The 13,923-nt window shown below is 45.1% G+C and overlaps 1 protein-coding gene across 3 annotated transcripts in view; it reads left to right on the top strand.

Moving 5' to 3' along the window:
- wdr33 (WD repeat domain 33) overlaps nt 1–13,923 on the top strand; it is a 38,406-nt gene that overhangs the window by 2,407 nt on the left and 22,076 nt on the right. For all 3 annotated transcript variants that reach the window (XM_064341627.1, XM_064341626.1, XM_064341625.1), the window contains exons 2-6: nt 8,833–9,056; nt 10,136–10,204; nt 10,542–10,646; nt 11,072–11,167; nt 11,824–11,975. In XM_064341627.1, the coding sequence (XP_064197697.1) occupies nt 8,853–9,056; nt 10,136–10,204; nt 10,542–10,646; nt 11,072–11,167; nt 11,824–11,975 (626 nt within the window). In that variant the 5' untranslated portion in view covers nt 8,833–8,852. The remainder of the gene's footprint in view (nt 1–8,832; nt 9,057–10,135; nt 10,205–10,541; nt 10,647–11,071; nt 11,168–11,823; nt 11,976–13,923) is intronic.

The following is a 13,923-nucleotide window of genomic DNA, read 5'->3' as shown; positions in this document are numbered from 1 at the left end:
AATTGATGTATTAAAGTACAAAATAAATAAAATCCAGAAATTGAACTTTACCTTTAAAAAAAATAGCATTAGAAATGAACTCTTGGAAAAGGATTTTGATCCCAACAGTATAAATTCTTTGTGACTAGATAATGTGTGACAATTATAGAGGGAGCGTGTTTGGAAGTAGGCCTAATATATGGCGTTTGAGTTGGGGTTCTAGGGCAGTTGTGTGTGTACTTGTGAAACTGGTAGTGAAGACATTGGTCTGTACTCAGTTAGCCTTTGCCCTTACCTTTGACTGGTGAACAAATGGTTTAACCTTCACAAAAGCCATTTGGTGAGTTAATTATGGCAAGTCCTGAACTCACCAGACTTCTTTTGGGCAGACAAGGATGACTTGACTTGAGTTTAGGTCCGCACAAAACTGGACAGGTGTTTGTACGAGTGCATGTGTGTGGCTGTGATGTACCAGTCATAGCATTTAGTTAGTTCTGTGTGTGTAAGTGATGGGTGTTTCGTAAGCATGTGCTCACCTTTGTACGTTTGGTTTGTAATGCATCCTGCAGGCTACAGTGTGTGCACTGGTCTCACTGTAGAGTGGCATGCGTTTTTACACATGGTTCTCTAGTACGACTACACATGAAGGGAGAGGGACTTGTCAATCTAAGCAATACAGCAAAGGCAGCGTGGTTTCTAATGCTGCAGAGTTTCTTTTTGCATAACCTGAGGACAGAACAGATGTCCTTTAGAGAACGTCGAAGTAGAAATGAGTAAAATGCGATTTCATTTAGTTGGAGTGTAACACTCCATGCTGCTGTACAGTGTGAACGCACGTGTGCTGCTTTGTCCCTGTTTTCTTACAACCTACGGTGAGTGCTTCCTGTTCAAGGGCCAAAATGTGACTAAATCCACGCCAGGTCCCCTTACCCATCAGCACCCTCTTAAAGTTTTCAGAACATGTGTACTGACCACTACGGGAAATGCGTGTGCAAGTTGTTTTTTTAGGCCTACGCTCCCAGTTTCAAACACTTGGTGTTCCATGCCAAACATTCACTCTTCCTCACACCTCTAGCTACAATATAAATGGATTACCTGCAGTTTACACACTGGGTATATTAAGGAATTAGCTTTAAATTTGCTCTCTGGTTCTGAAAAATCCGCCATGGTCCCAGTAATTGAATCAGTCCTGTTGGCTGAAGTGTGTTGCGAGCATCTGTGCAAGCGTTGTCAGTGTGTTTCAGAAACACATTTTTAAAGGACAAATGTGTTTTATTTGTTTTTTTTTTTTTGTCTTACTACCCGATTTGGCCAATTAAGCCACACTAATGGTGTATCATTTCAATAATTTTTCCATAAATGCATAAAATGAGTGCTCGAGGATTATTAACTGCTATTGTATTTTATAGAAAATAAATGTAATTTTGCCTGCATAACAACGCTATTTTATGGGCTTGTGCCGGGGTGCTTTTAACACCATTGCAAAAACAGTCATTTTCACTGTCAAATTAAGTCAGAGCAAACCAAATCTAGTTGATTTCTTAGTCAGCTTAGTCAGCCATTTTTAATCATTTTGAGCTCATCATTTTTGAAAACCGATGTGTGGATTTGCTGTGGGGTCAGTTGGATTCGGAAGCCAACCTGCTATCCTTGAGTGTCTTGGAATATAAATATGTAAAGTTTTTACTTCGATGAGCATCGGAACCTCCAGAGTCCATAAAAATGCCCCGAAATGAAACATAGATTTGCCTCTCATCGTTCTGTATGCATCCCTGGTATTCTTTGACCCCAGAACTGCGCCTGTCCAGTACAGGTACCTGTTTCTGTATACCGCACCTGTCCAGTGGGCTACACAGCAGTGATGGGCAGGTACCCCAGAAGGGGGTTTTCCCCCTTTTGGTTCTGACCACGTTCTCTTGAGTATTAGATGAATGACGTTCACCTGTGAGGTCCCTGTCCTGGGAAGCTATTGAGCCTCAGAACCTGGGCTCAAAAGCTGAACGTGTGGCGTAGACATTTTCCTTTTTTGCTATATTATCAGATGTGAACAGACATGAAATGTATGTTTTTTTTAAGAACTTATTTTTTGATGTTTGCGTGTGACTGTGCATCGCTCTTCTGTTGCATGAAGATGAGAATTGTGGATGAAATGTGTAATCGCCTGCATTGGAAAATATCACAAGAGTCGTGGAGATTTTTAATTGCATTTTTTTATTTTTACTTTGAGCACCTCCGGAGTCCATAAAAATCCCCCTGAAATGAAATGTAGATTTGCCTCATCATTCGAGCTCTGTAACCAGCATTCCTTTTTTCTGGAAAAAAAGTATTGGAAGTATTAACTATGATTGATGGTTTACTGTGAAAAATTCACCAACCTGCTAACAGTCCTATTCATGTTCATTCACACGCGTCTCACCAATAGAGGTTAGGGGAACCACCCCTACCGGATCCAAACTTAGGCTTCCACATCAACTATCAGTCAGTCACTGAGGCAAGCTGAACCACATTGAACACGGACAGCATTGTCTGCATTTTTTTTATCTAACTGCGAGTTCTTATTTAATACTTCCAGGAGTCATAGAGCTGGTGCAGCGGTCTTGCTACTGAAATGTTTGAGAGACAAATGTGCAGCGATGGCTTGGGGTCTGTGTTTCAATTTTAAATTATATTGGTCCGTTTCTCAATAGTCGATGTTCCAGGTAATCAAACCCCATTTTTTTTCCCTCTCAGCAGTGAATAAATCTCCAGTTTTTTCTGTGTGAATAAAACATTAATGCATAGGGATTTGCTTTTAGCCACTTTTCCAGCCGGAAAATGAACATGAATGAATTCTGTTTTTGTACACACGGTTCTTTGGCTCTCCACGAATATTTAAGCATGTGTTCTTGGTTTTGGTTAATTTACGAGAATTTAATTAGTGGTTCGTGTTATCCTTGGGTGGTCCCATGTCCTGTATTGAAAGAACTACGTTTAGAGCCAGTTGTACACAGACCATGGTGTACTCTGATCCAGTACACTGCCAGTTCACGTGGTGTAAAGTGTCTAATAAATGTGTTATTTAGCCCAGGCCTCAAGGTCTTATTTCTGCAGTTTTTCAGAGGTTGCAGCTGGTAATGCGGCATATTCTAGAACAGGCTTAAAGGCTGCTTTTGGATGTCAGGTATGAATGAAGTTCTTATTGTGAGTAAAGACAAAAAAGAATTTTTTTTTTTCTTTTTTTCCTCCCATCAGGCCATTTTGTTTGTCAAGAACTTGTTCACATATGTTTGTCAGAAATGGCTGGACATGTTGCTAAGCGGATGTTATATATTTTTTTTATTTTTAAAGAGAAGTAGGCAGATGTTTGAGGTGAACCTCTGCTGGCTGGTGACTCTTCTCTTATAGTTGGTAATAAACTCTGTCCACACAGGTTCTATAAAATGTCTTATCTTTGTGTACTTGGATTTTTGCCAGTTTTAGAAGAGGCTGTCTGATGGCTCTGACTCTGAACTTGTATTTTACTAGCGTAGGCTGAAATTGTGATTCAGTTTAAGAGGGCTTGGAAGGTTATTCATTTTTACCTGAAGCAAAACTGTACCACGTTAGTGCATCTTTTTGCCAGAAATTGGCATCGTAAAGTATCAGTGAATTTGGTGTATTAAAAAGATAATTTCAGCAGGTACCAGTTGCAAAATCAGAGCACACCTCTGTGTTTTAAAAATGGCTTTATTACCTATTGATTCGTTCTGGGAGGAAAAATAAGGGAACTTTCAGTTCTTTACTGTTCTCACTTGCGGTTGGCTTTTTGGACAGCTTTTTGAAACCACTTTGAAGAGTTGTTTTTTTTTTTTCTTTAGAAAATTTAAAGTCCGTGTTCTAGAACTCTGTGGCTTTCAGTTGCCAGCAGTGACTTCCATCCGCTTTAGAATGTTCAGAACATTTTAATCGCATAGTTGTGATGTCACACATTAAAGGGTTGAGCGCGGAGGCGAAGCTGCAGAGAACACGCGTGCACCCCCGCCGTGCACTCTCCTTTGAGCCAGCAGCCATGTTTGCCTCACTGCACAGCAGGAGAGCTAGAACACATCAGAGGAGACGCTCTCTCTAATGCTAACCACTGGGGGGCCTTATTTAGCGACCCAAGGAAACCCCAGCCATGTTTAGCCCCCCTAATGAGGTGAAGTCTTGCTCTCTGTCCCTCGAGGTCTCTGGGCTAATGGCTGGACTAATGACATAATTCAGATTTGAACGACCGGAATCTTATGACTTGGTGCCTTCCAGGCAGTCAGAATCCAGGCTCCATCCACTGCACAGCATTCCGTCATTATAGAAAGGTGTAGTCAGTGAGTTGGCACCTGCCTGGCCCAATTATGTATATGGAGGTACACTGTGTCTTAGGTGAGCCTAAGGAAAACACAAGTCAGTGAAAGCACAAGTCTGTGCCTGGCACTCTGGGGAAAAATAGGCCTGACTGAAGGGTACTGCTGAATAGGTATCTGTGTTTCCTCAGAGTACTGTCCTGAAAAATGAGAAAAAAACATTCTCATTTTTGGTGTTTCAGGTGTGATTCTTGACAAGTTGCATGTTGCCCAGACTTTTCTGAAATTTTCACTTGAAATGTTTTGTAACCTGTATTTTCAATTATTATTTTTTAATTCACTTCATTCAGACTGGAAAATTTTTTTTAAATTCAGATTAATTTGTGGAAGCCTGAATGGTTCTTTGATGCACCGCTTGCTGCTAAGTACAGATCAGAATTCAGTTGGTTCACGTGTTGAAATTTCACCCATTCTTGGTTTCTCTGTTTTCGTGTGCTGTGAGAAGTCCTGTGTAGAACACGCTGGTGTAATGGCGGGAGTGTGGCTCGGCCGCCATATTTACTGAGCCGCTGCCATTTCCTGCTTTCCCCCAAACAACAGCATTTTACATGAAAGCAGAAAATGAAAGGGGGTCATTAGCTTCTGTGCAAGACACTTGCCTTGAGGTGATTCCCAGGCAAAATCCAACGGGGAAGAGACCAACGGGGTATCCGGGGCAGATTCGTCATTCGGATGACCTCACTGCTGCTGATGCCCTTTCTGCTCTGGTTCAGTTCCAGATGAATTTGCTCACTGTCGTGCAGCGGTTGGTTTTTTTTGGGGGTGGGGGTGGGGGCAGCTTTGCGGACGCACTCCTCGGGGTTTGCCTGTGGGGTTGAGGCCGCCCCCTTTCCGAGGCGGTCACGGTTCGGGGTGCTGTAAATCACACTCCAGCGTGATTTACCCGCCCCGGGGGGTTTCCTCACACGGCTGCCGCTGAGCTGGAGCGGGCTTGCGTCGGAGGCGAGCGAAGCGGGCGTGGAGAATCTCCTCGGTGCGTTCCAGTGGCTCGCTCGCCCGCCGAAAACCCGCGGTTACTGAAAATCCTCTCATGCTGCAGAGTAATCCCGCCCTAGGGCCGTCTTTCCAGTTTGAAGGATATTTCCCCATATTTAAGTCGTTTTTTTTTTTTCCCCCCTTCTCCTCCATCTTACTGTTATCAAAATGAGTCTCTCCCTGATTTGCAAGCTTCATGCGATTTGCGAGCCGAGTTGGTCCAGATATTGTACCAAAAAAACAGTTGGCTCGGCAGTTGATATGGCATACGAACAACTCAGGGTTGGTATATTGCTTAAATCAGATTACTGCAACTTTAAACATGAAAAATACAGATGTTTGAAGTTGCAATAATCTGATCTGAGCTAAATTCCAACCTTCAGTAGCCTGCTAACCGGTTTTGGGCCTGATGCTGTATTCGCTAATGTGCTTAATGCGCTCCTGTTTCTCATTCACTCAGCCCTGTGCTGCTTCTTAGTCACTTTTTTTTTTATTGGATTGCAGTCTAACTAGCGACTGTAATACGGATTTTATAGTGTGGTAAAATATTCTACTCGGCTAATCCAGCTACCTTTGTCCGTGCTGTTCAGTGCTGGCTAGATTAAAGATACGGGCTTGTTACTCTCCCAGTCGTCAGCGATGTCCACACTGTCCCCGTTTCTCCCTTTAATGCAGCGCATTGGTTACCCCACGTGTGTCCCAGAGCTGCTTGTTGAACACTGGTCTCTGGGTTCGGGCGTTCAGATCGTGTGCATCTAAGCTCATATACTATTGGAAATATGAATTTAGCAGATTTCGCGGCGGCAATATACAAATATTTGGCTGGTAATGGCTACCCAATGCCCGTGCTTTGTCTTCGGTTTGTTAAGCAGACGTTTAGCATTTTGAAATGCAGATTTGGTGGGTTATCTGTTGCTAAGCATCTGTGGCTGTGATTGAACGCAGAAACTGCAGCTGGATGTTTTGCCAGTCTGCTGGGTCAAAGGTGTCCGTGGGTAAAGTGTGTTTTCTTCTGTGTCTGTAAGATTGAATGACCTTCATAATCCTTGTGTTCACACATCACAGTGCTTTCTTGTGCTGTCAGTGGCCACGTTTCTCCAGTATGTAACATTTGTGCATTTCTGTTTGCATTTCAATAACTTTTATACATTAATTCTGAAATGTTTACAGACAATACAGAGCAGTAGATTACGGAAAATATTGGACTTTGTTTCAAAAATGCATCTAAGTGCCTAGGATTTTGGATTGATTCTATGCTAACCTATGAGCGGCAGCATATTGCTAAAGTGCTTAAAGGTAGTTTGATATATTGGACAGATTGAAGAAATTTTTACAATCCATGCAAGGAACAAAACTTGTAATACAGCCTTTAGCTCTTGTTCTTGATTATGGGGATGTCATACCGATTTGCAACAGACACAGAAATATATGTGAGATTTTGCAACTTTTGTAGATTAGTTCTTGGTCGCCCTTCCTGAACCCAACACTGTGATGCATATTTATGCAGAATTAGATTGATTTCAGCTGGATTTATTTTGTCCACGAATGCATCCAGGACTATGCGCCAAGTCACTTGAAAGACCTGTTAATTCTGTCTGAAGGAGCATGCACGAGGGATGTACAAATATTTTGGGGTGTGAAATTGGGGAACAAAAATGTATTATTAAGATGATGGAGTGGACTGCCTAATCACGTGAAAGCTCTTGCAAATTCCACTGCTTTTAACAATGTCCTGGTGCCATTCAGAATGTTTCTGCCTTCATGCAATCAACACTAAAGTATGTTGATACATATTTTACTTCCCATTTTTATTTATCTGCCGATGTATCATATTTTATTGGCTTTTATGGAATTGTCTGTTCTTGTCTTACTCTCGTGTTAGCAGGAAGGTGCATTGTGCATAATTTTTACTTTATTGAATTATTCTCCCTCCCAGCTTGTACACTGGTTTTACATTCCTTGTCTTATTTATTTTTTACTCCTTTTATTTCTGTACTTTACGTTCTGCGCCTTCGTACCTTACGTGCTCTCCCAAAAAAAATCTGATTTATTCATCTCCCGGGCGGTTTTCTCCTGAGCCAAGTTCCTGACTAAATAAACAATAAACAGAGGCTGGCTGAACTGCGTGTAGCAGCCCGCAGTGCGCACGTTCTCTCCCTGCTGGTCACGTGACTCGCACGTGGTCACGTGACTCGCAGGGGAACATGTTTGTCGCCGGGGGTGACCGTGTGCGCCTGCGTGGGTCACGCGCCTATCGGGAACGCCTCGCACCCCCGGGCTGTAGCGATCGCCTCTCCTCGTGCACTCGAACCCGAGTCCTCTCCAGACATCCGAGGACAGAAGGTATTTCAGGCGCCAGACAGGCGTTTGATGAATTATGCACGCTGTTTGAAAATCCATGGTATCCCATCTCCCCTTCCAGTATTGAGTGATGCGATTTTGGGTTCTGCAAATGATGGATACATGAATTTGGATATAAAAGAAGGTTTTTAAAAAAAATAAATTTTCAGGATTTTGTTTATTTTTTTCTGTGGTTTTAACAGAAAGAGCCGTCACATTGGATTTTCTGCGATGTTTTCATCTCGGTTGCTGAAAGCTCTGAGCCATTTTTCAGTGTGAGAGAAGCTGTGTGTATTTATTGTAATATGTAAGGCGCACGCTGCTATTTTAAACCTTGGAATTGAAACATTTCAGCGGGCGTAAGGTGCCAGGTGTACAAAAGAAAATCCCTCCAATCTGTGATTGAAAGGCCGTGGCCCAGTACTACAGAAACTCCTTTCATTGAAAATGTTTTTCCACTACATGTTGTTCTTGCAAAACAACAGGTTGATAACCGTTGGTTGTTTTTTATAGAAAGACATATTTGTTTTAAATGGTGGTGAAAATGCAAAGAGGGTGCAGTAGGTTGTGGGTGTGCGTCTGGGGATTTTTGATCTTTTTAGATGCTGTAGTCATGTTAGGCCTTATCTGCAGGGTAGGGTTTGTGTAATCGTAAGTAACCATGGCAGCCCCGTTTAGTTGAATAACTGATCCGAGGTAGATGGCAGTGGAACCCTGTGATGTCACAGGGGAGGCAGTGGAACCTTGTGATGTGGTATAGTGCATTAGAACCCTGTGATGTGGAGGGTAAAGCAGTAGAACCCTGCGATGTGGAGGGTAAAGCAGTAGAACCCTGCGATGTGCAGGTGTAATATAGTTAGAACCCTGTGATGTGGAGGGTGAAGCAGTAGAACCCTGTGATGTGGAGGGTAAAGCAGTAGAACCCTGCGATGTGGAGGGTAAAGCAGTAGAACCCTGTGATGTGGAGGGTAAAGCAGTAGAACCCTGCGATGTGGAGGGTAAAGCAGTAGAACCCTGTGATGTGGAGGGTAAAGCAGTAGAACCCTGCGATGTGGAGGGTAAAGCAGTAGAACCCTGCGACGTGCAGGTGTAATATAGTTAGAACCCTGTGATGTCACGGTTGTTGCTGGAGACGTGGCGTGTGAAGTGACCGGGTGTCCGCGTCCCTTTGTCCGTGCAGGTGCGCTCCGCGGTGTCGCCATGGCTGCGGACATCGGCTCCCCGCCGCGCTTCTTCCACATGCCGCGCTTCCAGCACCAGGCGCCACGGCAGCTCTTCTACAAGCGGCCCGACTTCGCCCAGCAGCAGGCCATGCAGCAGCTCACCTTCGACGGCAAGCGCATGAGGAAGGCCGTCAACCGCAAGACCATCGACTACAACCCGTCCGTCATCAGCTACCTGGAGGTGAGTGCTAACGCTCACACACGCAGTCAGAACCTAACCCCAACCCGTCCGTCATCAGCTACCTGGAGGTGAGCGCTAACGCTAGCACAGGCAGTCAGAACCTAACCCCAACCCGTCCGTCATCAGCTACCTGGAGGTGAGCGCTAACGCTAGCACACACACACGCAGTCAGAACCTAACCCCAACCCGTCCGTCATCAGCTACCTGGAGATGAGCGCTAACACTAGCACACACAGTCAGAACCTAACCCCAACCCATCCGTCATCAGCTACCTGGAGATGAGCGCTAACACTAGCACGCGCTCACACACACACACGCAGTCAGAACCAAACCCCAACCCGTCCGTCATCAGCTACCTGGAGATGAGCGCTAACACTAGCACGCGCTCACACACACACACGCAGTCAGAACCAAACCCCAACCCGTCCGTCATCAGCTACCTGGAGGTGAGCGCTAACGCTAGCACACACACACGCAGTCAGAACCTAACCCCAACCCGTCCGTCATCAGCTACCTGGAGATGAGCGCTAACACTAGCACGCGCTCACACACACACACGCAGTCAGAACCAAACCCCAACCCGTCCGTCATCAGCTACCTGGAGGTGAGCGCTAACGGCTAGCACACCACACGCAGTCAGAACCTAACCCCAACCCGTCCGTCATCAGCTACCTGGAGTGAGCGCTACGCTAGCACACACCACGCAGTCAGAACCTAACCCCAACCCGTCCGTCATCAGCTACCTGGAGATGAGCGCTAACACTAGCACGCGCTCACACACACACACGCAGTCAGAACCAAACCCCAACCCGTCCGTCATCAGCTACCTGGAGGTGAGCGCTAACGCTAGCACACACACACGCAGTCAGAACCTAACCCCTAGCATTTTGGCCCGCTCTCGAATTCATGCATGGCGCAGGTCCTCCACCGCACCCACGGGTTCACACTGATTCTCCGAGGTTCGTAACTAAGGTTTCTCACGTACGCCCGAACTCAAGCGAGCTTTGGCCCGCTCCCGGCTCGCGCTCGCTCGTGCGCCTTGCTCGTTCTCACTCTGCGCTGTTTCTCCTGCACCTCAGAACCGCCTGTGGCAGCGGGACCATCGGGACTTCCGCGCCATACAGCCCGACGCAGGCTGCTACAATGACGTGAGTCCAGCATCGCTGCAGAGAAAGCACGGCCCGTATTTCAGATTAGATCTGTGAATATGGACAGCAGCATTATTGTGTTTGTGTGTGTTTGTTTGTTTGTGTATGAGTACACGTGTGTGTCTGGTGTGTGTGTGTGTGTGTAATACTGTGTTTGCTGGTGTGCGTGCGCGTGCGCTTTTGTGTGCGTGTTTGTGTTCATAATACTGCGTGTGTGTGTGTGTGTGTGTGTAATACTGTGTTTGCGGGTGTGTGTGTGCGTGTTTGTGTTCATAATACTGCGTGTGTGTGTGTGTGTCTCAGTATTAAAGCACTGCTTCCGGTTCTCCTCCTGCAGCTGGTTCCTCCAGTGGGGATGCTGAGTAATCCCATGAACGCCGTCACCACAAAGTTTGTCAGAACGTCCACCAACAAAGTCAAATGCCCCGTCTTTGTAGTGAGGGTGAGTTCTCCCACTTTTACTTCTGGTTTATCAGAGTCAGACCATAATATCTGCAAAACAGGAAGAGAGAGAATGGTTTTAGAAAATTTGTTAGAATACATTAAAATCCATACGGACTTCAGGTAGCGTGTTAACTTCAGCTGAAACATTTGGCTAGGTTGCTACTTTCTAACTTGATTGCAGACTACTTAGTTGCTTCCTCTTCTCTCTTCTCCTCTCTCTCTCATCTCTTCTGCAATCCTCTTCTCTCCCATCCTCTCCTCTCTCTCTCTCTCTCTCTCTCCTCTCCTCTCTCTCCTCTTCTCTCTCTCTCTCTCCTCTCTCTCTCTCCCTCCCCCCTCTCTCCAACCTCTCTCCCTCTCTCTCTCTCCTCTCTCCTCTCTCCCTCTCTCTCCTCCCTCTCTCTCTCTCTCACACCCTCGCAGTGGACGCCGGAAGGCAGGCGTTTGGTGACGGGTGCCTCTAGTGGAGAGTTCACCTTGTGGAATGGGCTCACTTTCAATTTTGAAACCATTCTTCAGGTACGAAGCTGACTCGCATCGTAGGAAAAGGCGTTCCGGGCCTTGGAAGTATTTTGCAGTCCTGTCGTGATTTAACGTTTAGAGAAATTTTTATTTATTTTTATTTCACCTTTATTTAACCAGGTTAGTCTCATTGAGATTAGAAATCTCTTTTACAAGAGATACCGGGCCAAGAAAGCAGCAGTCGATTACAGACACAACAAAATTTCATCATTTAACATACTATAAAAGCAGACAAACAGCAATGTTCAAAGTTTCACAATCTGGTTACACATGAGCAGTCTGTAGTGCAACTTACAGACTTTAAACCAGTGGTTTAACCCTAGAGATAAAGCTTCAAAGTGTTTTGTTTGCATGACCTCGCACAGGGGATGTGTCTCAATTGTCATCTGCTGGGGTCTGGGTTGGATCATTTTTTGTGAAACTGAAATAAATGTTAAAAAAATTTTAACCTGAAAAAAAAAAAAAAACAATTTAACCAAAAAAATAGATTAGCAGTGTGGAACAGGGTGGGAGAATCCTTTTACTTTGAACTAAATACATTTGAAATACAGGGCATGTATTTATTTTTTGGTACTGTGCGCGTACCCCTTCCGGTACACACCCGTAAAGCTTGTTTATCTAAAGGGCCCCCTCTCGATCTCCCCCCCCCCCAGGCTCACGACAGCCCCGTCCGCGCCATGACCTGGTCCCACAACGACATGTGGATGCTGACTGCCGACCACGGGGGCTACGTCAAGTACTGGCAGTCCAACATGAACAACGTCAAGATGTTCCAGGCGCACAAGGAGGCGATTAGAGAGGCCAGGTCTATACCCAATCTCCCCTTTTTCCGTAGTTGAATTTGCCCCCCCCCCCCCCCCCCCCGGCGCGGAGACGTGCACGCGTGTCGCTCGCCCCCGCTCTCACTCTCTCTCTCTCTCGGGCCTGGGCTTCCTCAGAGTTGTGTTCTGTGCTCTCTCTCCAGTGCGCACTGCCATGTTCCCGTGGGTTTTGCTGTCACCTTCTGCGCTTCTTTAAATAAAGTCTTACTCATAAATATATATATATATATATATATATATATACACGTAAGCACTTTAGAGAAGTTTGGCTGAGTGGATGTACCGACCCCCTTGTGCAGAAGGGGGCGCTGGTTTTATATCGAGGGTTTGGTCTGACACAGTCCCCTCCCCCAATTACACTTCACAGTCCACCAGTGCAACTCATTTCGGGACAGGAATAAAGGTGCCTCACGGTCTGCGCCATTTTGAAGCCTTAAGATTTAAATGTCACAGCTGTGGTTCTGTAAAACCAGACACTACATACCTGTAGGTAACGCATAGACTGAAATAAAGCTCTTCTAGCCTTGCACGCACATTTTCGCTGCCCTCTCCACGGGGTGTTGAGCTCCCATTGGTGAAGCTGTGTCATGTGACTGTACCACCTGACTGGGCTCCTCCCCTCTGCTGTGAGTTTGTCGGCTCGGTGGAGGCGTGGCCGAGTCCAGCACCAGAAAGGCTGGAGGGGAGTTTGAGCACGGACAATTAGAAGTCACCCTTGCACACCAGTCAATGGGAAAACTTTTAATTTGAAAAATGAAAATACCTCAAGCGTTTTCTGAACATTAGCAAATAAATAAAAATAAAAAACCAACCAGAAAGACAATTACATAGACATACAAAAATACACACTGTGGTGTTCACCTTGTTCAGGAAGACTGGAACCAGTGTTATTTTACAGCCATACTTTTAAGTACTTGCTATGCCTGCTAATTTTACATACCCCAATTAAAGTTAATTCAGTCCTAACAAGCAGAATTTAACATCGGCAAATTTTTAAGTTTCTTTTTTAGACGTGATTTATGCTCAGCCACTAGGAATCAATTTCTTCCGTTTATTTCCATTTTGATGACAGAAAAAAAAAAACATTTCTTCAGCGCACATTTTGTGTTTGTCAGCATTAATATAATGTGTATGGTTTCGAAAGTAAAACCCTAACCAAGCTCCAAATTAGAATTGGGAGAACAGTTGTGGAATTATGAATGTTCATTTTAGGAATTAAGTTGGTAGAGAAGGCCCCCCAGTGTCCCCATCCATTCATTTCGGCTGGAGCTCACAGCCATCAGTCTGCACCTCACCCTGCCAATGTTCAGCTTGGCTCGCCAGACGATCAAATATTGTCTCATCTTTTTTGTGCTGCCCATTATCTGATCAACAAATCATTTTGCACTACGGACTGTCCCTGCACTTGCTCTAATCCACGGTTGACAAAATGGCTTTTGACACATTCCGTAGTCTTTTTTTTTTTTGTGTGTGTGTGTTTCGGGTTTATACCACAAGAGAAACCACAATTGATTTTACAGTGCAGTATACAATGTTTACATTTGTGGTGACTGTAAATAGTGCAGTGCTCAGTTTTACGTTTTCAGTAACCCACATCCTCCATTCCCCTCCTCAAACACCCGTCTGTAGTTACATTTTTTTGGTGTGCGTACAATGATCTGTGTCCTGTGTGCCAGTGTGGGTTTGTCATTAGTCAGGACCCCGGTAACCCCGCCCATTTTTGGCCATTGCCTATAATGCCTGAAGGGAAGTTTTTTTTATTTATTTTTTTACTGCATTGAATATACTGATAAGAAACACCTGCGATTTTATTTTTCCTTCATCACCCCCCCCTCCCCCCCACTTTAGCAGTTCACTGTTTTGCCCCAGTAGTCAGTGAAAAATCAGATCCTCTCAAGCCTTTTGCAGACACACACGCGCGCCCCTGCAGCC

The sequence above is a fragment of the Anguilla rostrata genome, chromosome 6, assembly GCF_018555375.3.
Source record: "Anguilla rostrata isolate EN2019 chromosome 6, ASM1855537v3, whole genome shotgun sequence".
Classification (NCBI taxonomy): Eukaryota; Metazoa; Chordata; class Actinopteri; order Anguilliformes; family Anguillidae; genus Anguilla; species Anguilla rostrata.
This window is presented reverse-complemented; position numbering and strand designations above follow the sequence as displayed.